We start from the raw sequence: 24,347 nt of genomic DNA, 5'->3' as shown, positions 1-24,347 counted from the left end.
GCTATCTTCTTTTTTTTTTTTTTAACATATAATGTATTATTTGTTTCAGAGGTACAGATCTGTGATTCAACAGTCTTACACAATTCACAGTGCTCACCATAGCACATACCCTCCCCAATGCCTATCACCCAGACACCCCATCCCTCCCACCCCCCACCACTCCAGCAACCCTCAGTTTGTTTCCTGAGATTAAGAATTCCTCATATCAGTAAGATCATATAATACATGTCTTTCTCTGATTGACTTATCTCACTCAGCAGTTATTATCTTTATTGATGTTCACATTTTCCCATTTCAAATTTCAAGTTTAATCCAAATTTCTTTTGATGTAAATCTGGAGCTTTTGATTGCCTCTTGTTTTCTGTATGACAAGATGTTCCAGGCCCATCTTGTTCTTTTCCTCCCCCTGACTTGGAACCTGTCGTTTTTTCAAGGAGCTCTGGCTCCTTTTAATTGGATATGGTGTTTAGACACTGAAGGGTGATCATTGCTCCTTGGTTTGTCATTATTTCTAGGGCTTTTCAGAGGATAAAACTAAGAAATATATATGCTTTTTGTTTTTTTATTTTTTGGTTTTTGTTTTACAGGGTAAGGCTTTCAGGTAGAATAATATGTTTTTTAAAGATACAAAAAATCATGAGTGCATACTATTGCTTCCAACCTAAATTCAGGACTGAAGGATTTTTACTGTACTTCATTGATCTTACATCTATATTTTATTTTTCTGTGCTCAGAGACACCAAAGTAATTGTTTTCTTTTTTAGTTCCACAATACACACATAACAGAACAATACCAACACTACTGCTGTTTTAAAAAAAAAATTATTTCTAAGGTATATCATAATAAGGATCTAAAAATCAAATTACCATGTTTTAAAGACATGTAAAATATTCTGTGTGCTGACGCTATCAGCTGGAAGCACAGACCTATTTGATTCATGTTGCTTTTAGATTTTAGGGATTGCTTTTTACCCCCATTGTGATTTTTGTTATTATATATAAACTTAAAGTCAAAATCAATAAAACACAGTATATATTCAGAGAAGTCCAGCTTCTACATATCATCTGCTCTGTCCATCCTGTTCCCATCCTAACCTTTTAAGTAACAGTTTTAAAATTTATTGGGGCACCTGGGTGGCTCTGTTGGTTAAGTGGCTGCCTTTGGCTCAGGTCATGATCCCAGACTCCTGGGATCGAGCCCCGTATCAGGCTCCCTGCTCAGTAGGGAGTCTGCTTCTTCTTCTCCCTCTGCCCCTCCCCCTGCTTGTGCTCTCTCTCTCTCTCTCTCTCTCTCTCTCTCTCTCTCTGTCTCTGTCAAATAAATAAAATCTTTAAAAAAAAATAAAGTTTATTCATTTCGAACTCATGACCTGAGATCAAGAGTTGCATGCTCTTCCAACTGAGCCAGCCAGGCACCTCTTAAGTAACAATTTTTAAAAAGTTTTTAGTTTATTCTTGAATTCTTTAAAATTATAATCAAATACCTATCTCTTGTCCCTTATCTTTCACCCTCAATACATAAAGACCATACCATATATTTCCTCCCTCCCACCCCCACTTAACAGTATATCCTGGTGATCACATAGGAGTAGATACATTCTTCATTCCTTTTTAACAGCTGCATAGAACTCCATTTTGTAGATGGGCCACTATTTAATCAGCCAGATCCTCTGCTGATGGACATTAGAATTGTTTGCATTCTTTCGCTGTAACAAATAGTGTTATAGTGAATAACCTTATGTAGAAGTCTTTTTATGTTTTTGCTAGTATACCTTTGGATTTCTAAAAGTGGGATTGCTAGGTCAGAGGTTAAATGTATTGTATTTTTTCTAGATACTATAAATTCCCATCCATAAGGGTTGTGCCAGCGATACATGATGTCTCTTTTCCCACAGCCTCATCAACAAAGTATGTTAGAATTTTCAGTTTTTACTAGATAGTGGAGGAATGGTTTCCTGTTTTAGTTTCAGTATGTATTTTCTTTATATGAGCAAATTGAGCATCTTTTCTTATATATAAGAGCTTTTCTTTGAACTATTTATCTTTAGCTCATTTTTCCTATAGCTTGTTGGTAATTTTCTTGTCTTTTTAGAAGCTCTTTATTTATAAGGTATGTTAACCATTTGTTTGTGATATATTACAAGCACTTTCTAATACTTTGTCATTTTAATTTTACTTTATTCTTTATTTTTATTTTTATTTATTTAATGAAGCTCCATACCCAGTGGGGAGCCCAGTGTGGAGCTTGAACTCAGAACCCTGAGATCAAGAACTGAGCTGAGATCAAGCGTCAGACGCTCAACCAACTGAGTCACCCAGGCACCCCTTGTGTTATTTTTTTAAATGCAAATATGTTAATCTTTTCCAGTGGGCTGCTGGTCTTGAGTCTTAGGAAAGTTTCCCCTGCTTCTAGGTTACGGAAGAATTTACCCACATTTCATACTTGTATGGTTTCATTTTTAACATTAAATTTGTCTTATTTGTAATTTATCCTATTTAAAGCTTGAGAAATGGAACCAATTATATCTTTTGTCAAATAACCATCCAGGTATCCCAACACTACTACTTCAGATGTTTGTACCTTCATCCAATTTAGATGTTGCCATATTTCCATACATAACTGAATTTTCTTTATCTTTTGCCCACCAATACCACTCTGTTTTGTGTTATGGGGTTTTATCATACGCACTAGTATCTGATAGGGCGAGCCTTTCCCCACACCCACTCCTCTCTTTCAGGTTTTCGTAGCCATTCTTGTGTGCTTGTTCTTTCAAACAAACATTTGTACAGCTTTATTGAGACATATTTTATGTACTATAAAATTTACCAATTTTAAAGTATACAATTCAGTGATTTTAGTATATTTACAGAGTTGTGCAGCCATCATCACATTCTAATTTTAGAATTTTCCAACACCCCAAATAGAAACCATATATATATATATTTGCAGTCATTTCCCAGAGGGATTGGGAAGTTAGATTATTGTTATAAAGTTTAGGCCTAGACACCTGGTTTGAAATTAGCCTGGGAACTCCTACAAAGGAGAATAAGACACTATTTCCTGAGTTACTTAGGACTCTGCTTCGATGGACAAATCTTAGCTGCAGAGCTCATGGAGTATACTGTGCGGAGGGGTGGACGTGAAGGCAGTGTGGTAAAATACACTATTTCAGTATCTCCTTCAGATACAGATTCATCTCGGGTTAGGACATGAGGGAGAAGTCTGTAGGCTCAGCTGTGGGAGCCTAGACCGACAGAGGAAATAGAAATAAAGCTGGAGGACTGACTGATTGTCTGTTGTAGTTCCCTGCCCTGGATCATTACTATCACCACCCTCCACCATTAGCAATTTGCTTACGAAGTGGCAGTGTCTTGAATGTGCATTGAACTCTTGCTTTAAGATGCTTAAAACCTTCTATCAGTTGTAGACCCTTAAAAAATTCTCACAGTACATCTTGATAGTAAACTAAAATGGTTTGAGGTATAGCAGGCAATCATTAATAGGACGTAAAAAACACTAGATTTAGAACCCAGTTCTGTGAATCCTAACACAGTGCTTACAAGAAAATTTTGGAATTGATTCATTTCTGTGGTTACACATATGTAGGATGTTTTCAATAAAGTCTTTTAATTTCTAGTTCCCTGAGTCTTCCTGCTTTGTTCATCTAGCTCCTTCTCACCTGGCAGTTCTGTTCATTTCTGAGCAACCCTTTGGCTTGTCTCATAGGACAGGGTTTATTTGTTTATCTCCTCCATGCCACATGTACATTAGAAAGTTGTTAACATAAAAGGAGCAGAAGAAAACCAATGTAAGAGATGTAAAGTTTGCTGTTGCTGAAATATTTAGATTCTATAATGGGTTGAATTTAGGTATGCAGTAGTCTGGCTTCTAACCCCTGACAATGTTAATTTATAGCATGTTGGTAGGAGTCGGGTAGGGAGGTTGCAGAAGGTTAGCATCGTACGGAAAGGTTCTTCTGCTTAAAAGCGGCACCACTGTTACTATCTCAGCAGTGGCTCAGATGGTTTCAGATTTGTGCCAAGTGTAGGGACATTACTTCCAGACCTGGCCTCATGCTGGAGGATAGGGCATCAAATACAGCAGCCCAGCCCTGCTGCTTTTCTCTTTTTACCCTGATAGATCAGTCATTTTAGTATTTTATGTAAAGCTACAAAAACGCATGCAAATCTTTTGTCATCCCCTGTTCTGCTGGAAAGTGATTGAAATAAAAAGCTACTTTTATTCTAGCATTCTCAGCAGTTTTGGGAAAATATTTTACTTATTTGGGGGGAAATTCCTTGCATTATCTTTTTTATTTGTTTTTGTATTTGGTAAAGCTTGATAGAGCCCCCTACATATGAATATAATAAATAATAGCATGAAGACTTAAAAATTGCTTAATTTGATTTCATGTTATTTTTCTTAAGTCCTATGTGTGGGGGAAGGAATTGACCAGTTTTTATTTCGCTTTTATTGAGAATTTTTGTTTTGCATTTAACCCTTGTGTTATGAAGTAGCAGGCTTCACTGCCTAAAAATCACCCAGCAGTGGGTTACAATGTAGTGTTACTGGCACCATACTAGTCGGTAGCGCAAGAGTACAGTGGAGAAAGCAGTCCTATTACCATTATACAGGCCCTTCCCCACTGAAGATATTTTCTAATGCAGGATTTTGCAGCCATGTAAAATTTGCTCACACAACAAAAATAGTGTGCCAATTCTTTCTTTTTTTTAAGATTTTATTTATTAGAGAGAGAGACAGCATGATCAGGGTGAGGGGAAGAGGGACATGCAGACTCCCTGCTGAGCAGGGAGCCCCATGCGGGGTTCAGTCCCAAGACCCCCAGATCATGACCTGAGCCAAGGGCAGACACTTAGCCGACTGAGCTACCCAGGTGCCCCAGTAGCGTGCCTATTCTGATCACAGTTTCATTTCCCGAGGCCCTGTCAATTTTTGTAATAGTAATTCCACCATAAATAATAACATGGTTAATAACAAGGGGGAACAAGGCAGGTAGAATTCTCCATCCCTTCCCTACAACATACACCTTTTTTTTTTTCTTAAGCTTTTTCCAGTCAAGCAATGGGGAGGGTGGAGAATAGGGAGGAAGCTACAATTCTTATTAATTCCTTTACCAGTTTTGTATTCCATATCTCACAGATGAATATAGAGTACAGGGGCTATGTCCATTGTACCTGGTATAAGAAGTTCATGTAAAGCATATAGGGAGGAGGGAGGATATTTTTGTTAATAGTGGCTTCAGAGCTTTACCACAGGAGGAACCAATGAATAGGATAAATATGGACATTGGGGTGGGGGTTTTTGTTGACATAGTACCCAAGATACTACAATTGTTTGAATGCTGATTTTGCATGTAAAATATGCAGAATTTTGCCCAGGTTACTAAATTCAATAAGTAACATGCTTCCAGGATGGACACAGTAAGTATTGATTGGCTGATTTCCTGCACCCAGTCTAAAAGCTTCTTTAATTATATGGGCAAGTTATTTTGGCAAATATGTAGAAGAAACAAAGATGGAGAAAGTATCTCTTAAATTATTAGAAATCGTGTATTAGAAGATGAGATGTGTATAGTGGATTGAATTGTAATGTCTAAATGCCTTTTAAACAATGTTTTTGTTTTTAATTAACATTAAATTTGGCAACTCTTAGTATTTCTCAATTACTAATTTTTGTTTTCTTCTAGGGGCCACATTATCTTAGTTCCAGAATTTAGTCTTCCTCTGGAATACTATCTAATCCCCTTCCTTATCATAGTGGGCATCTGTCTCATCTTGATAGTCATTTTCATGGTAGGTAAATTAATGTTAAATGTATTTTTAAAAATAGTATGGATGGTTCTAAAAAACATTGTATTGAGTGAGAGGAGCCTTACATAAAGGGGTACATACTGTATGAGTCCATTTATATGATTGGGTCTAGAAAAGGTGAAGATAATCCGGGTAGAAAAATCAGAACAGTGATTGCTTCTGGAGGGCTAAGAAGGGGGTAAGGGATTTACTGAGAAGGGTATGAGGGAACTTTCTGGGGCTAAGTCATGTTCTGTATCTTGAGAGAGGTTGCACAAATGTCTGTACACTTAAATTCTTTGCATATCATTGTATATAAATTTTACCTAAGAAAAAAAATACTGTAAAAGAAATACTAAGCTCTAACTAATGATACATATACTAAAGTATTTGGGGAGATATATACTGACTATCTGCAACTTACTTTGAAGTGCATTGAAAAAAAAATGAAGAGAAGGAGGTGTTTTGATGGGTAAATAGAGGGATGGAAAGATAGGTATAAAAAGTGTAATACAATGTTAATTGTAGAATCTAGGTGGTGGGTATATGGGTATTATAAAATTTCTTCAATTCTTCTCTGTATTTGAAAATTTTCATATCAATGTAAATGAAGAATAGCATGAATGCTTGAGGTTAAGGGTGATGACACATTATCTATAAAACAGTGGTTACCAAAGTATGGTCCCAGGACTCTTTTTTTGGGGGGGGGGTCCCAGGACTCTTAATGGGTCTGTAAAGTCAGAATTATTTTCATAATAATACTAAGATATTATTTGCCTTTTATCACCCTCATTCTCTTAGGGTTTAAAGTGGAAGTTTTTAAAAGCTACATGGTTTGTGATACAAAAACAAATTGAAGGCAGAAGCAGATAAGAGGAAAACCTCTGTATTAAGATAGATACTAAAAGAGAATCATAACCATATAAAACAATCCCTGTATTCTCACTTTATTTTTTATAAAGGATTTTGTAATAACATTCAATGAGTTTATTATTATATGGACATTATAGATTAATTTGGAGAGTAAAAGCCATCTTTGAAATGTTCAGTCTTTCTGTGATGCTGTGGTATTTCTTTTATTTAGATCTTTTATATCCATCAGTTTAATAACTTTTTTTCTGTAAACATTTTGCATGTCTTTTGTTAGACTTTTTTTTTTTAAGATTTTATTTATTTAGGGGCGCCTGGGTGGCTCAGTTGTTAAGCGTCTGCCTTCATCTCAGGTCATGATCCCAGGGTCCTGGGATCGAGCCCCGCATCCTGCTCCCTGCTCGGCAGGAAGCCTGCTTCTCCCTCTCCCACTCCCCTTGCTTGTGTTCCTGCTCTCGCTATCTCTCTCTCTGTCAAATAAATAAATAAAATCTTTAAAAAAATTTATTTATTTATTAGCACAAGCAGGTGGGAGGGGGTAGAGGGAGAAGCAGATTCCTTGCTGAGCAGGGAGCTCTATGCAGGACTTGATCCTAGGACCCTGGGATCATGACCTGAGCTGAAGGCAGACGCTTAATCGACTGAGCCACCCAGGCGCCCCTTTTGTTAGACTTTTGAAATTGCATTTTTGAAGTGGTTATTATTAGGATACAAGAAGATTATTGAGTTTTTTAAAAACAAACTTTTAATTTTTGAATAATGTTAAGATTTACAGAAAAATTGCAAAAAAAGAGCATTCTTGTACATTCCTCATCTAGTTTCCCTCATTTTACATTACTCTGGTCCACTTGTCAAAACTAAGAAACTTGGTACATTACTAGTAAATAAACTCTAGACTTTGTATAGATTTCATTAGTTTTTCCATTAATACTCTCTTTCTTTTCCAGGATCCAAAATAGGGCACCACATTTTATTTAGTTAGCATGTCTTCCCAGGCTCCTCTGTTCTCTGACAGTCTGTCAGTTTCAGTCTCTCTCTGTTTTTCATAACCTTGACAGTCTTGGGGAGTCTTGGGCAGGTATCCTGTGGAATGACCCTCAATCTGATGCTTTTCTTATGATTACACTGGGTTATAGGTTTTTTTGGGGAGGAGGTAATAAGTTTTTAAAAACAGAGGTGAAGTGCCCTTCTTCTTATGTCAAGGTGTACATGGTATCTGCATAACATCACTAATGGTATTAACCTTCATTCCTTGGTTAAGCCAGGTTTTCCCCCTTTATTATAAAGTTAATAATTTTCTCATTTTCTATTCTATTCTTACTTCGGAAGTGAGGCACTTGTATAGCACACCCTAAAGGTGGGGAGGGGCAGACAATATCTGGAGTGGGGAGTAGGAGAGAGTATCTACTATATACATTATTTGGAATTCTTTTGTAAGAAAGATGTGCCTCTTCTTGGCATTTATTTATTTCTTCAATCATTTATTTATATTAATATGTACTCCTGTATATTTATTTTATTTTATTTTATTTTATTTTATTTTTTTTTTTTAAAGATTTTATTTATTTATTTATTTGAGAGAGCGAGAATGAGAGACAGAGAGCACGAGAGGGAAGAGGGTAAGAGGGAGAAGCAGACTTCCTGCTGAGCAGGGAGCCCGATGTGGGACTCGATCCCGGGACTCCAGGATCATGACCCGAGCCGAAGGCAGTCGTTCAACCAACTGAGCCACCCAGGCGCCCTGTATATTTATTTTATACTTTGGGTTATAATCCAATACCATGTTACTTGTTTATCTTGTTCAAATTTTGAACTTTGGCCATGGAGAACTCTGTCAGGATGGGTCATGTGTCCCTTTGATTTGATCCGTCCTTTAGTTTTTCTAAGCACTTCCTTAGTATCTGGTACTATAAGAAGCTTCAGACTCATATTTTTCTTGCCCCAGCCCTAGAATTAGACATTTCTTCAAGGAGCCCTTGTTTCTTTTATTGAAGAGTTATATTTAGAAACCAAGATTTGGACACTGGACTTCATTTTTATATATTAATCTTGTATCTACAAACTTGCTGAATTCTACTCCAGTAATTTGAATTTATTGATTCCCTGAGGTTTTCAGTATAGAGCAAAGAGTAATAGAAAGAGTAACAAAAAAATACCCTTGGCAGAGTAGAAGTAGATGTAAATACCCTTATATCAGTAAAGATTATTGACTAAAAACTGAAAATGAACATCATTAAATGGTTAACTTATTAGGAGACTTCCCTTGAAAGTCAGAAACAACAAAAAAAGGCTACTTATTGTTGAACCTCCTATTTAACAGTATGCTGTCTTTTCTGATAAATTGAGAGGAAAAAAACTGTATAAGGATTAGAAATAAACCAAAATTTTCTTTTTCCTTATTTAATGATGAATGGGTGCTGAATTACATGTCTTTTATCTTTTGTAATGATCATTGTTTTTTTTTCTCTTTTACTCTCTTTTTATGTTGGATTACATTATTTTGTAAAGTTTAAAAATCCTTGTATTTGATTATAATATATAAATTTTAGCTTTGTATTTTGGATTACTCTAGATTTCTAATATGGATCAGTTCTATACTTGTACAGATGCAAAAATCCTAAATAAAATATTAGCATTTTGAATGTCCAGGTAAGGGAAAGTTTTAGTATTATGGGGCCAGAATAATCTTTTTTTTTTTAATGGAATTATTTTGTTTTGTTTTTTAGGGAGGGAGAGAGAGAGAGGGTGAGGGAGCGAGAGAGGAGGGGGAGAGGGAAAGGGAGAAAGAGAATCTTAAGCCAACTCCATACTCAGTAGGGCTCGATCTCACAACCCTGAGATCATGACCTGAGCAGAAATCAAGAGTTGGATTCTTAACCTACTGAGCCACCCAGGCACCTCCAGAATAATCTTGACGTCAAAACTGGACAATCCCATGAGCACATGGAGCAGCCACTGTAGAAAACAGTATGGCAAGTCCTCAAAAAATTAAATTATTATATCCAGCAACTCCACTTTGGGTCATACCCAAAAGATTTGAAAACAGAGAGTTGGACAGATATTTGTACACCTTTGTTCGTAATAGCATTATTTGCAATACCCAAAGGTGGAAGCAACCAAATTGTCCATCAGTGGATGAACAAAATGGGTTTTCAGATAAACAAAATGTGGCATAGACATACAATGGAATGTTAGCTTCAAAAACAACGGGATTTCTGATACATGTACAATGTAGATGAACCTTAAAGACATGCTAACTGAAATAAGCTGGCCACAAAAGAACAAATACTGTATAGTTCTATTTATATGGGGTACCTAGAGTAGTCAGATTTCAGAGACAGAAAGTAGATTGGTAGTTGCCAGGGGTTGTAGGGAGGGGAGGGTGGGGAATTATTTAATGAATACAGGGTTTCAGTTTTGCAAGATGGAAAGAGGTTTATGGATGGATGGCGGTGATGGTAGCACAGTAATGTGAACGTACTTAATGCCACAGAACCGTACACTTAAAAATGGTTAAGATAGTAAGTTTAATGTTACGTGTATTTTGCCATATGGTTGACTCTTGAGCGACATGGATTTGAACTGCATGGGTCCACTTATAGCAGTTACAAATAAATAACTAGACAAGATAAAACTAGCCCCATAAAACTAATAACCTTTATTTTCTGTTTTCTAAAACAGCTTTTGATAAAGTTGGGATTATATATTACTTTTTGGTGAAGGTTGTTTACAAAATCATCTAGGCCTGTTGACTTTTCTCATAGTTACCTGGACATTCAGGTGGTTGTCTACTTTTTCTACTACCACGCCCAGCGCGGAGCCTGATGTAGGGCTCGATCTCACAACCCTGAGATCATGACCTGAGCCGAAATCAAGAGTCAGACGCTTACCCGACTGAGCCACCCAGGATCCCCCTAAATTATATTTCTAAGAAATTGTCTATTTTATCTGTTTTCAAGTATAGTGGAATCAAGTGCTACTCACATAACAATTTAAAGAGAATTTTTTTTAAAGAGAATTTCTACTGTATGTGAAATGAGTTCTCTTTATTCATATTTGTCCATGCCTTTCACAGTGTTATCAGAAGTTTATCTGTTTTGTCTTTCAAAGAAGTAGACCTTGAGGGTTTTCTCTTGTTCCTTTCACTCAACAAATATTTATTTTGTATCTATGATGCACTGCTATGGGGTCCGAAGATTCATCAGTGAACCAAACTGGTAAAAATGCCTGATGTAAAGCAGCTTAGATTCCAGTGGAAGTTAAATTCTAAAGTCTTCACTTTCTTTTATTTCTGTCTCCTGAATTTTTGTTTTTTTTTCCCATTAGTTTCAGAGGTAGAATTTAGTGATTCATCAGTTGCATATAAGGCCTAGTGCTCATTACAAGTGCCCTCCTTAATGCCCATCACCCAATTATCCCTTCCACCTACCCCCTTCCCTCCAGCCACCCTCATTTTGTTTCCTGGAGTTCAGCGTCTCTTACGGTTTGCCTCCCGCTCAATTTTCATTTTATTTTACTTTTCCTTCCCTTCCGCTATATTCATCTGTTTTGTTTCTTAAGTTCCACATATGAGTGAAAATCCTATGGTATTTGTCTTTCTCTGACTTATTTCACTTAGCGTAATACCCTCTAGTTCCATCTATGTTGTTGCAAATGACAAGATTTCATTCTTATTGATGGCTGAGTAATATTCCTGTGTGTGTGCACGCACGCATGCACGTGTACACACACACACACACACACACACACACACACCACATCTTCTTTATCCATTCATCTCTCGATGGACATCTGGGCTCTTTCCATATTTTGGCTGTTGTGGACATTGCTGCTATAGACATTGGGGTTCATGTGCCCCTTCATATTGTTGTTTTATCCTGTGAATAAAAACCTAATAGTGCAGTTGTTGGGGTCGTAGGGTAGCTCTATTTTCAACTTTTTGAGGAACCTCCACACTGTTTTCCAGAGTGGCTGTATCAGCTTGCATTCCCACCAACAGTGTAGGAGGGTTCCCCTTTCTCCGCATCCCCGCCAACATCTGTTGTTTCCTGACTTGTTAATTTTAGCCATTCTGAGTGATGTGAGGTGGTATCTCATTGAGGTTTTGATTTGTATTTCTCTGATGGTCAAGTAATGTTGTACAATTTTTTGTGTATGGTGTAAGAAAGTAGTCCAGTTTCATTCTTGTGTATGTGGCTGTCCACTTTTCCCAACACAATTTGTTCATGAATTTCTGCTCTTAGCATAATTTTCTTTCTTCTATTTGTTTAGATAAGATTGCTTTTCTTTTTCTAGCCTGTTCAGCTGAATGCTTATTAATATTTTTCTTTCTGGTATACTCATTTAGGTTATAAATTTCTGTTTAACAGTTACTTTAGCTGCAACTCATAGTTTTTGATAAGGAATATTTGGATTTTAATTTGGTTTACATTAAAATTTTTTTTTGTTATATAGGATGTTTCTTTACCACTCTTGATGTTTCCATCAAGAAGGGAGAACTCAATTACTATAACTCCTAGCCCTTCCTTACCCTTTCACTCATTTGGTCTTAGGAGAGAGGAGGTATCTTATCTGTGTGGTATATTTGGAAAGAATCAACCTAGGGCATGTTTTGCTCAGCTCTACCTTTCTCTTGGGATTAACCTATCTCCACCTCATCCAGGACTAATTCTGCAGTTCTGGGACTGGGTGAAGGGAAGGCCTGTCCCATTCTAGAGTTGTTTTGTTTGTATCTGGGTGGGTAAGGTAATCTAATTCTATGGTTCAGTAAAAAAAGTTGTATTTCTTTCTCCGCTGTGTTAGGTACTCCACCTGCCTCTGTCTGCCAGTTCATGATCTTATTTCTCATGATCGTATTTCTCCATTATCATATATCCACTATGATTTCTTCTGTGATGTCTGGACTATTTTAATAAAGTTTTAAATTTCCAAAATATATATATATTTTCCATATCTTTTTTTTCTATTGATTTCTAATTCAATTTTATTGTGGTCAGAAGACACTGTATGTTAATAGATTCTTTGGTGATTTCCAAAGACTTGCTTTGTGGCTAAATTTTGTGAACATCCACCACATATGTGAAAAGAATTATGGAGTGCAAAGTTCTAGGTATGTACATCAGTTTGCACTTGTGCAACTGTTTCGTATAGTCTTTTTTAAAAAAATATTTCTAAAACCGCTTTATCAAGATAGAATTCACATAACATAAAATCGACCCATGAAAAGTATGTAATTCAGTGGTCTTTAGTATAGTCACAGAATTGTGCAATCATCACAGTTCTCTATAGTTTTTGTACTCTTGTGTTTTCTAAAACAATACTAGGCAATAGAACAATACTGTGAAGCCACATTTATTGTAATTTTAAATTTTTTGGTAGCCAAATTAAAAAGATAAAAAGTAACAGGTGAAATTAATTTAAATACTAAATTTAACCTAATAAATCTAAAATGTATTTCAACATTCAGTTAAGACAAATAACTGTAAAATATATTTTACATTTATTTTTTACTAAGTATTTACAATCTGGTGTATATTTTATACTTTTACAGCAAATCTCAAATAATAACTAGCCACATTTCAAGTGCCTAGTGGCTGTCATATTGGGCAGCATAGGTTTGTAGTCTTTAATTTTTTTCTCTGCTTCAACTATAAATTACTGAGCTTGTGAATGCCCATAATTTTGTCGTTTTTCTGGGATTTTTTTTTAATCATTGTCATGACGACCTCCTAATGATGATTTTTGTCTTAAATTCTGTTTTACTTGATACATCAGTTTTTCTTTTGCTTGTATTGCCATGGTATATCTTTATTCCTTTATTTTTTACCTTTATATTTTTCTTAATGTGTCATTAAGTTTTAATTTTTTGTCTTGTAAATAGCATATGGTTGGGGCGCCTGGGTGGCTCAGTTGGTTGAGCGACGGCCTTCGGCTCAGGTCATGATCCTGGAGTCCCGGGATCGAGTCCCGCATCGGGCTCCCTGCTCGGCGAGGAGGCTGCTTCTCCCTCTGACCCTCTCCCCTCTCATGTACTCTCTCTCTCTCATTCTCGCTCTCTCAGATAAATAAAGACATACAATTATAAAAAAAAAAAAAATAGCATATGGTTGGAATTTTTTCTTTATCCAATATGATGTACTCTTCAAAAAAAAGAAACCTGGTGAATTTAATCTACTTATATTTTTGTGATTACACATATATTTGGAATAATTTCTATTGCTTACTTTTTATTTTTTCTTCTTTGCAGATTTGGATTACTCAACTCTCTCTGTCTCAGTCTTTCTCCTACTGCTTTAAAAACTTAAATTATAGGGTTATTCTTCTAGTGGTTACTATTCAGTTTTTTAATAATCACTTTTGAGGTATAATTAACATAAACTGCACATATATAAATTTGGTAAGTTTTGAGACACACACACACACGCTTACCTTTGAAATCACTACCACAATCAAGATACTGAAATATCAGTCAACTCAAAAAACTTCCTCAAGCTTCTTAACCATCCCTCCCTCTCACCCCTTCACATCCTCATCCTTTTCCCACCCCCCATCCCAACATAGACCTGCTTTTGGTCATTATATATTGGCATTTTTTTCAGCTTTATACACATGGACTCATATACTATGTACTTTTCTGTGTCTGCCTTCTTTTTCTCAGGATGTTTATTTTGAGATTCATATATTTTATTGAGTATATTGATTCATTTTTTTTAACCCAGTTGTATTTGATTATATAAATATATCACAGTTTATCCATTTACCTGTTGATAGACATTTGAGTTGTTTCTGGTTTTTGGATATTACAAATAAAGCTGACATGGACATTTGTGTACAAGTTGCTATATGAATTGGTACTTTCATTTCCATTGTGTAACTATAAGTAGAAGTGGGATGATTGAGTCATATGGTAAATGTGTGTTTAAAGTTATAAAAAAAGCCATCAGCATTCTCAAGTGGTTATACCAGTAGCATATCACAGTGCCAGTTCCTCTACATCCTGGCCAACACTTGATATAGTTAGTCTTTTTTTTTTTTTTTTAAGATTTTTATTTTATTTTATTTATTTGACAGAGAGAGACAGCGAGAGAGGGAACACAAGCAGGGGGAGTGGGAGAGGGAGAAGCAGGCTTCCCGTGGAGCAGGGAGCCCGATGCGGGGCTCGATCCCAGGACCCTGGGACCATGATCTGAGTCGAAGGCAGACACTTAACGACTGAGCCACCCAGGCGCCCCATAGTTAGTCTTTTTAATTTTTTAATTTTAGTCATTTTCATAGGTGTATAGTGGCATTTGTGATTTGAATTGTCATTTGTCATTGACTAATTATGTTGAGTATCTCTTCCAGTGCTTATTTTCCATGCAGCTGTCTTCTGTGATGAAGTGTTTATTCAGATATTTTGTCCATTTTTTTTCTATTGGTTTGCTTTTTTTTTTTATTGTTTTGAGTTCTTCATAAATTCTGGATACAAATCCCTTATCAAATATGCAATTTGCAAATCTTTTCTCTCAGTCTGTGGTTTGTCTTTTATTTTTTAAGTGTCTTTTGAGGACAGAAGTCCTTAACATTGATACAGTCAAATTTATCAAAATTTTCTTTTTATGGATGTCACTTTGGGCATTTGGCTCTGGCCCTGTAGACTTCCTTTTCATTCTTGCAAGCAGAGTCACTTATATTTGAAAATATTTTGCATATTTTATCCAGCATTTCTGAGTATTCATAGTACAGGTGTTTTGTAGTACTTCGATTCAGTTTGCTGCTTACAACTGAAAGTGCAGTGACTAATAAATGTATGTTTGCAAACTTTATTAGTTTGTAACTTATAGGAATTTCAGCTCTGCCTTCCTCTTGATCCAGTGGAGTCTTTGTAACCTGTGGTCTATCATTTATATTTGCAAACAAATAGTTCTATGTTATTTATAATGTTTCTGTTAGAATAGATAAAAGATAACTTAGGGGGCACCTGGGTGGCTCAGATGGTTAAGCGTCTGCCTTCAGCTCAGGTCATGATCCCAGGGTCCTGGGATCGAGTCCCGCATCGGGCTCCCTGCTCCTTGGGAGCCTGCTTCTCCCTCTGCCTCTCTCTCTGTCTCTCTGACTCTCATGAATAAATAAATAAAAAACATTTAAAAACATATTAAAATAAAAAAAATTAACCTTAAAAAAAAAGATAACTTAGGTCAATGATTAAAAATTCAAAGGATAAATATATGGTGATTAACATAACAATAAAAAATTAAAAAAAAGTGCATCAAAAACTAATGATGTAATATATGGTGATTAACATAACAATAAAAAATAAAAAAAAAAGGATAATTTGAGGTAAACTATTCACTTATGTAATTAGTGCTTCAATTAATGATATTGCAATTGGGGTTTAATTGAATTGATTTACAGCAGCTATCCAGAAACATGTCTATTATTTTAATGGCCATTTTCTATTTGCATGTTTAATATCTGATTTGTTTTTCTTTATTTTTAGATTACAAAATTCGTCCAGGACAGACATAGAGCTAGAAGAAACAGACTTCGTAAAGATCAACTTAAGAAACTCCCCGTACATAAATTCAAAAAAGGTAAGTGAATATTTTTATTTTCTAAATAATCACTATTAGTTTATTTAAGAATACCAGGTGACCTTACTCTAATACTGCCTTCTGAGTCTTTGCCATATACTATGCCTGTTACTCCATTAATAGTGAGTGAATGTGAAAGATGGTCTTTTGCTGTGGTGTATGCTGGTGAAGGCAAGAAAGGGGGTAAATGGTCTGCAGAGAATTTACAAACAATAATGAATCTGACCAAAATGCTTTTTATTATCACCATACACCAGCAGTTCTGAACCTAAATTGATAAAATACTTCTGTGTGTTAATATGATCCACTCCCACTAACCCTCCTTCCACTCTCTCTCCCACCATACACTACTGTATTAACATTGCATTAACTAAATATGTAGCTAATAGTGTTGCACTAACTAAAAACACATGTGGCTATTATGTGTCAATATATTTTAAATGTATCATCTCATTTAATTTTGCTATTTCTATGAAATGGGTACTTAATGGGCATTATGGATGAGGAAAGAGGATCAGAGAGGCAAAAAACTTTAATGTCACACAGCCAGTCCTGACAGAGTTGGGGAGGGGTCTAATAACTAGTCAATATAATTTCTCCTACCTATGCTTTAGTACATGCTTGTTAAATCCTTTTGGCTAGTAGCGCCAGACTGTTCAATTCCGTATACCAGTAAAAGTGTTCTGTTTTTTAGTTCAGAAAAAAATGCATAGAGAGGAGAAATGGTGAAGGCATTAAAATTTAGTTCTACCAAAACTTTATTTTGCAAGTAATAAAGTGTTTTAAAAACTTTCCATTTACAGTGACCGTTATTTTATTAAAAATATAACATTAACAAAAAATAGGAAAAGCCACGTGTTAAAAGGAATAAACAGAGACATTTATAAAAATGTAGTGCACTGTCCTCATTCAGTGTGGAGTAAGTAAAAATTATTCATAGGCCAGAAGTGGTTTGAGGATTGGCTTTAGGAATCACGTTTATTTTTATGCTTCCTAAACCCAGAAAAGAAAAGGTTTATATTGTCCTAGGCATGCATAGTTGGTTTTTCATCTGAGTAAGATGAGTAGTCATTATAGGATTTTGAGCAGAGGAAAGGTAATATGTAAATTAAATGTTAAAAGGGTCTTTCTGCTGCTACGTTAAGAATAGGGTGTAGAGGGTCAAAGGTATAAACAGACCAGATAAGAGGCCATTGCAATAATCCAAGTGAGATATGAATGTGGCTTGGACTGAGTGGTAACAGTGGAGGAGGTGAAGAAATCTTAAATTCTGGATATATTTGGAAGATGGAATATACTGGATTTATTAATGGTCTAGATGGGGGGGAGAAAACAAGGATGACGCCAGAGTTTTTGGTCTTAGCAACAGGGTGGCATTGCCTTAAATAGAGATAAGGATGGTTAATAAGTGGTGGAGCAGGTTTTGGGGGGGAAACTGGGGAAATTAGTTTTGGACATGTGGAATTTCAGATGTCTAGCAGACATTATAAATAAGTTGAGTTTAAGAGAAGGATCTGAACTGGAGGTGTTGTATAAAGATGTATTTAAATCATGAGTCTGAATGACAGTACCAAGAGAATGAGTATAGGTGGATGGAAGAATACCAAAGACATACCGGGATATTCCAACATTAAGTAAGGAAGAAGAGGAATCAGCCAGCAGTGGAGATGGAGCAGGAATGACCGGTTTATATATAAGGGGAAAATCAGAAGAGAGTGCTTTACCAAAAACCAAAGTGATGCAAATGTATCAAAGAGCAAGGAGTGATACAACCTGTGTCAAATGCTCCTCATAAATAAGGAAGATGAGAGCCGACAGTTGACCATAAGAAGTTATTGATTATCTTGATGAGCAGTTTTGACCAGCCAAAAACCCGAGATTGTGGTGGGTTTAGGAGAGAATGGAAGGAAAAGGACCAGAGACAGTAACTGCAGACAACTTTTTCAAGAAATTTAACCAGAAGCGGAAGAAATGTGGTAGCAGTTGGTGGAGAAGTTGGGTTAAGAAATAATTGCACGTGGGCGCCTGGGTGGCTCAGTTGGTTAAGCGACTGCCTTCGGCTCAGGTCATGATCCTGGAGTCCCGGGATCGAGTCCCACATTGGGCTTCCTGCTCAGCAGGGAGTCTGCTTCTCCCTCTGACCCTCTTCCCTCTCGTGCTTTCTATCTCTCATTCTCTCTCTGAAATAAATAAATAAAATCTTTAAAAAAAAAGAAATAATAGCACGTTTACTGAAGGAAATTGATGATATGGGTGACAGATGGGAGAGTTGCTGTAATACTGTCTTTGAGAAGGCAAGAAGGAATGGGATCTGGTGCACAAATAGGTGGACTGGCCTTAGGATGGTAGCATGGAGAGTTGAGCTTTGAGGGAAGGTAGAATATGTGGGTGCAAAATTCTGGGACATGGGTATTTATGGTGGTAAGTCTGGAAGTTGTCTTTACTTCCATTTTTCTCATTGAAGTAGGAAACAATAGTTAACTGAAGATGAGAATGGGAGAGGAGATGCTAGAGGTTTCACAACAGAAAGGTATAAAATATTTCTAGGAGAGTTAGTGGGCAGATGTATGATTACCTGGCAGCCCGAACCTCCCTTTAGGGTTCATGGTTATGAACCAGTCAACATAACTATGTTTTTTTCTAGCTGTATTCATCTGTGTGGACTGGTGTTTTATCCTTACCATCCCGTTTTTTTTTTTTTTTAATGTGAAGTATAACATGTATACAAAAAGTATCCAAGATCCGTATTTCTGGAACCATCCAGTTCAAGAAATAGAACAGTACTGGCGCCCCAGAAACTGCACCCTTCTGGATCATAATACATTCCTCACTGGAAGTATTCAGCCAGGCTTATGATAATCATTTCACTGTCTTTGTATTAGGTTTTACCACCTATGTATTCATTCCAAAACAGTATGATTGAATTTTTCCTGTTTTTGAATTGCATTTTTTTTTTAAGTTTTTATTTTAATCACCAGGGGTTCATCATGACAAGTGTACTTCTTAATTCCCATCACCTATTTCACCCATCTCCCCACCAACCTCCCCTCTGGTTAACCCTCTGTTCTCTATAGTGAAGAGTCTGTTTCTTGGTTTGCCTTTCTCTCTTTTTTCCCCCTTTGCTCGTTTGTTTCTTAAATTCCACATATGAGTGAGATCATATGGTATTTGTCTTTTTCTGACTTCTTTTGCTTAGCATTATACTCTCTAGCTCCATCTCTGTTGTTGCAAGTGGCAAGATTTCATTCTTTTTTATGGCTGAACACTATTTCATTGTATATATACACCACATTTTCTTTATCCATTCATCAGTTGATGGACACTTGAGCAGCTTCCATATATCTTGGCTATTTTTTCTTTTTAAAGGTTTTATTTACTTATTTGACAGAGACACAGTGAAGAGAGGGAACACAAGTAGGGGGAGTGGGAAAGGGAGAAGCAGGCTTCCTGCCGAGCAGGGAGCCTGATGCGGGGCTCTATCCCAGGACCCTGGGATCATGCCCCAAGCCAAAGGCAGACACTTAACAACTGAGCCACCCAGGCGCCCCATTGGCTATTGTAAATAATGCTGCTATAAACATTGGGGTGCATGTATCCCTTTGAATTAGTGTTTTTTTATTCTTTGGGTTAATACCCAGTAGTGTGAATGCTGGATTGTAGGGTAGTTCTATTTTTAACTTTTTGAGGAACCTCCATATTGTTTTCCAGAGTGGCTGCACCAGTTTGCAGTCGCACCAATAGTGCAAGAGGCTTCCTTTTTCTCCCCATCCTCCCCAACACCTTTGTTTCTTGTTGTTGATTTTAACCATTCTGAGAGGTGTGAGATGATGTCTCATTGTAGTTTTGACTTGGATTTCTCTGATGATAAGTAATGTTGAACATTTTTCATGTATCTGTTGGTCATCTGTTTATCTTTTTTGGAAATGTCTGTTCATGTCTTCTGCCCATTTTTAATTGGATTATTTGTTTTTTGGACATTGAGGGTTTTTTTGAATTTGTTGTTTTTCTTTTTCTTTTTTTAGTGGGCATTTTTTATAAGTTCTTTATATACTTTGGATATTAACCCTTTATTGAATATGCCATTTGCAAATATCTTCTCCTATTCAGTAGGTTGCCTTTTAGTTTTGTTGATTGTTTCCCTCACTGTGCAGAAGCTTTTTTATTTTGATATAGCACAGTAGTTTATTTTTGCTTTTGTTTCCCTTGCCTCAGGAGACGTATCTAGAAAAATATTTCTGTAGCCAATGTCAGAGAAATTACTGCCTGTGTTCTCTTCTAGGATTTTTATGGTTTCAGGTCTTACATTTAGATCCTTAATCCAATTTGAGTTTATTTTTGTGTATGATGTAAGAAAGTGACCCAATTTCATTCTTTTGCATGTGGCTGTCCAGTTTTCCCAACACCATTTGTTGAAGAGACTGTCTTTTTCTCATTGCATATTTTTGACTCCTTTGTCAAAGATTAATTGACCATATAATCATGGTTTTATTTCTGGGTTTATTTCCATTCTATTCTGTTGATCTGTGTGTCTGTTTTTGTGCCAGTACCATACCGTTTTGATTACTACAGCTTTGTACTATATCTTGAAAAATTCAGGATTATTATACCTCCAGGTTTCTTCTTCTTTTTCACGATTCCTTTGGCTATTTTGGGTCTTTTGTGGTTCCATTCAAATTTTAGGATTGTTTGTTCTAGTTCTGTGAAAAGTGCTGTTGGTATTTTGGTAGGGATTGCATTAAATTCATAGATTGCTTTGGTGGTATGGACATTGTAACAATATTTGTTCTTCCAATCCATGAGCATGGAATATCTTGCCATTTCTTTGTGTCATCTTCAGTTTCTTTTATCGATGTTTTATAGTTTTCAGAGTACAGGTCTTTCTCCTCCTGGGTTAAAATTATTCCTAGGTATTTTATTTTGGGTACAATTATAAATGGGATTATTTTCTTAATTTCTCTTTCTACAGCTTCATTATTAGTATATCGAAATGCAATGGATTTCTGTATATTGATTTTGTATCTTGCAACTTTACTGAATTCATTTATTCTAGTAGATTTTTGGTGGAGTCTTTAGGGTTCTCTGTATAATAGTATCATGTCTTCTGCAAATAGTGAAAGTTTTACTTCTTCCTTACCAATTTGGATGCCTTTTATTTCTTTTTGTTATCTGATTGCTGTGGCTAGGACTTCCAGTACAACGTTGAATTAAAGTGGTGAGAGTGGACATCCTTCTTCTGTTCCTTACCTTAGGAGAAAAGCTCTCAGTTTTTCCGTGTTGTGTATGACATTAGTTGTGAGTTTTTCATATATGGCCTTTATTATGTTGGTGTATGTTCCCTCTAAACCTACTTTCTTGAGGGTTTTTCTCATGAATGGATGTTGTATTTTGTCATGCTTTTTCTGCACTTATTGAAATCATCATATGATTTTTATCCTTTTATTGACAGATCAAGTTGACTGATCTGTGAATATTGAGCCACCCTTGCATCCCGGGAATAAATCCCACTTAATCGTGGTGAATGATTTTTTTTTTTAATGTGTAGTTGGATTTGTTTTGCTAATATTTTTGTTGAGGATTTTAACATATGTGTTCATCAGAGACACTGTCCTGTAGTTCTCTTTTTTTGTGGCGTCCTTATCTGGTTTTGGTATCAGGATAATTCTGGTCTCAGAATGAATTTAGAAGCTTTCCTTCCTCTTCTACTTTTGGAATAATTTGAGAAGAATAGGTATTAACTGTTCTTTAAAATGTTTTATAGGGGGCCTGGGTGGTGCACTCGATTAAGTGGCCAATTCTTGGTTTTGGCTCAGGTTGTGATCTCAGGGTCATGAGATGGAGCCCTGTGGTTGACTCTGCGCTCAGTGCGGAATCTCTTTGAGACTTTCTCCCTCTGCCCCTCCCTGCTTCAAATAAATAAATCTTAAAAATAAAATGAAATAAAATGTTTCATATAATTCACCTGTGAAGCCATCTGGTCCTGGACTTTTGCTTGTTGGGAGTTTTTTGATTACTAATTCAATTCCATTCCTGGTAATCGCTTTGTTCACAATTTCTATTTCTTCCTGATTTTGGAAGGGTATATATTTCTAGGAATTTATCCATTTTGTCTAGGTTGTCCAAATTGTATATTCTCTTATAGTCCTTTGTATTTCTGTGGTGTTAGTTGTTATTTCTCCTTTATCATCTCTGATTTTGAGTTCTCTCTCTTGTCTGGCTAAAAGTTTATCAATTTTGTTGATTTTCTCAAAGAACCAGCTCCTGGTTTCATTGATCTGTTCTATTGTGGGTTTTTTTTTAGTTTCTATGTCCTTTATTTCTGCTCTAATCTTTATAATTTTCTTCCTTCTGCTGGTTTTGAGTTTTGTTTATTCTTTTTCTAGCTCCTGTAGGCTTAAAGTTAGATTGTTTGAGATTTTTCTTGCTTCTTGAGTTAAGCCTATATTGCTTTACACTTACCTCTCATAACAGCTTTTGCTGCATCACAAAGATTTTGGACCACTGTGTTTTCATTTCACTTGTCTCCATGTATTTTTATTTCTTCTCTGATTCTTGCTTGACCCATTCATTGTTTAGTAGCATGTTATTTAGCCTCCATGTATTTGTGCTCTTTCCAGATTTTTTCTTCTGGTTGCTTTATAGTTTTATATTGTTGTGGTCAGAAAAGATGCACAGGGTAAGACTTCAATCTTTTTGAATTTATTGAGACTTGGTTTCTGGCCTAATATGTGATCTATTCTGGAGAATGTTCCGTGTATACTTGAAAAGAATGTGTACTCTGATGTTTTAGGATGGGATATTCTGAATATATCTGTTAAATCCATATGGTCCAATGTGTCATTCAAAGCCACTGTTCCCCCCCCCTTTTTTTATTTTAATCTGTTTGGGTGATCTAGCCATTCATATAAGTGGGGTGTTAAAGTCCCCTGTTATTGTATTACTATAGATTAGTTCCTTTATGTTATTAGCTGCTTTATGTATTTGGGTGCTCCCATATTGGATGTGTAACTATTTACAATTGTTATATCTTCTTGTTGGATTGTTCCCTTTATAATTATATAGTGTCCTTCTTTGTCCCTTGTTACAGTCTTTGTTTTAAAGTCTATTTTGTCTAAGTATTGTTACCCTGGCTATTTTTTACTTCCATTTTCATGGTAAATGCTTTTCCATCCTTTTACTTTCAATCTACATGTGTCTTTAGGTCTGAAATGAGTCTCTTGTAGACAGCAGATAGATGAGTTTTGCTTTTTATCCATTCTGTCACCCTGTGTCTTTTGGATTGGAGTGTTTAGTCCATTTATATTTGAAGTAATTATTGATAGGTATGTACTTATGTACTCATTGCCACTTTGTTACGTGTTTTATGGTTTTGTAGTTCTCTATTCCTTTTTGTTCTTTTCTCTCACAGTTTGCTGGTTTAGTGATATACTTGGATTCCTTTATTTTTTGCATATTACTGATTTTTGATTTGTGGTTATCATTAGTTTTGTATATAACATCTTTTGCATATAGCAGTCTATATTACATTGATGATTGCTTAAGTTTCAACCCATTCTTTACTCCTCTCCCCCTTCTGTACTCCTATACCTTTTTTAGGTATATGGTGTCAAACTTTACATCCTTTTATTTTGTGAATCTCCTGACTGATTTTTATAGATAATTTTACTGCTTTTGTGTTTCCTACTTTTCTCACTCCTGCTTATGGTCTTTCCTTTCCACTCAAAGAGTTCCCTTTAACATTTCTTGTAGCACTGGTTTAATGGTGATGCATTCCTTTAACTTGTATTTATCTGGGAAACTCTTATCTCTCCTATTCTGAATGGATAACCTTGCTGGATAGAGTATTCTTGGCTGGAGTTTGTTTTTGTTTTTGTTTTTTCTTTCAGCCCTTTGAATATATCATGCCATTCTCTTCTGGCCTACAAAGTTTCTGCTGGAAAATCTGTTGATAGCCTTATTGGGTTTCCCTTGTTTATAACTGTTTTCTCTTGTTGCTTTTAAAATTCTCATTATCTGTACATTTTACCATTTTAGTTACTATTTGTCTTGGTGTGGACCTCCTTAGGTTGATTTTGTTGGGGGCTCTCTTTGCTTCTT

At 36.0% G+C, this 24,347-nt stretch overlaps 1 protein-coding gene across 9 annotated transcripts in view; it reads left to right on the top strand.

Annotated features, from left to right (window-relative positions):
* RNF13 (ring finger protein 13) overlaps positions 1 to 24,347 on the top strand; it is a 158,341-nt gene that overhangs the window by 100,916 nt on the left and 33,078 nt on the right. For all 9 annotated transcript variants that reach the window (XM_025880593.2, XM_073898629.1, XM_073898627.1 and 6 more), the window contains 2 exons: positions 5,709 to 5,814; positions 16,160 to 16,253. In XM_025880593.2, the coding sequence (XP_025736378.1) occupies positions 5,709 to 5,814; positions 16,160 to 16,253 (200 nt within the window). The remainder of the gene's footprint in view (positions 1 to 5,708; positions 5,815 to 16,159; positions 16,254 to 24,347) is intronic.

Source organism: Callorhinus ursinus, unplaced genomic scaffold, assembly GCF_003265705.2.
Source record: "Callorhinus ursinus isolate GAN/ISIS: 27379988/994484 unplaced genomic scaffold, GSC_fseal_2.0 scaffold1, whole genome shotgun sequence".
NCBI classification, from domain to species: domain Eukaryota; kingdom Metazoa; phylum Chordata; class Mammalia; order Carnivora; family Otariidae; genus Callorhinus; species Callorhinus ursinus.
This window is presented reverse-complemented; position numbering and strand designations above follow the sequence as displayed.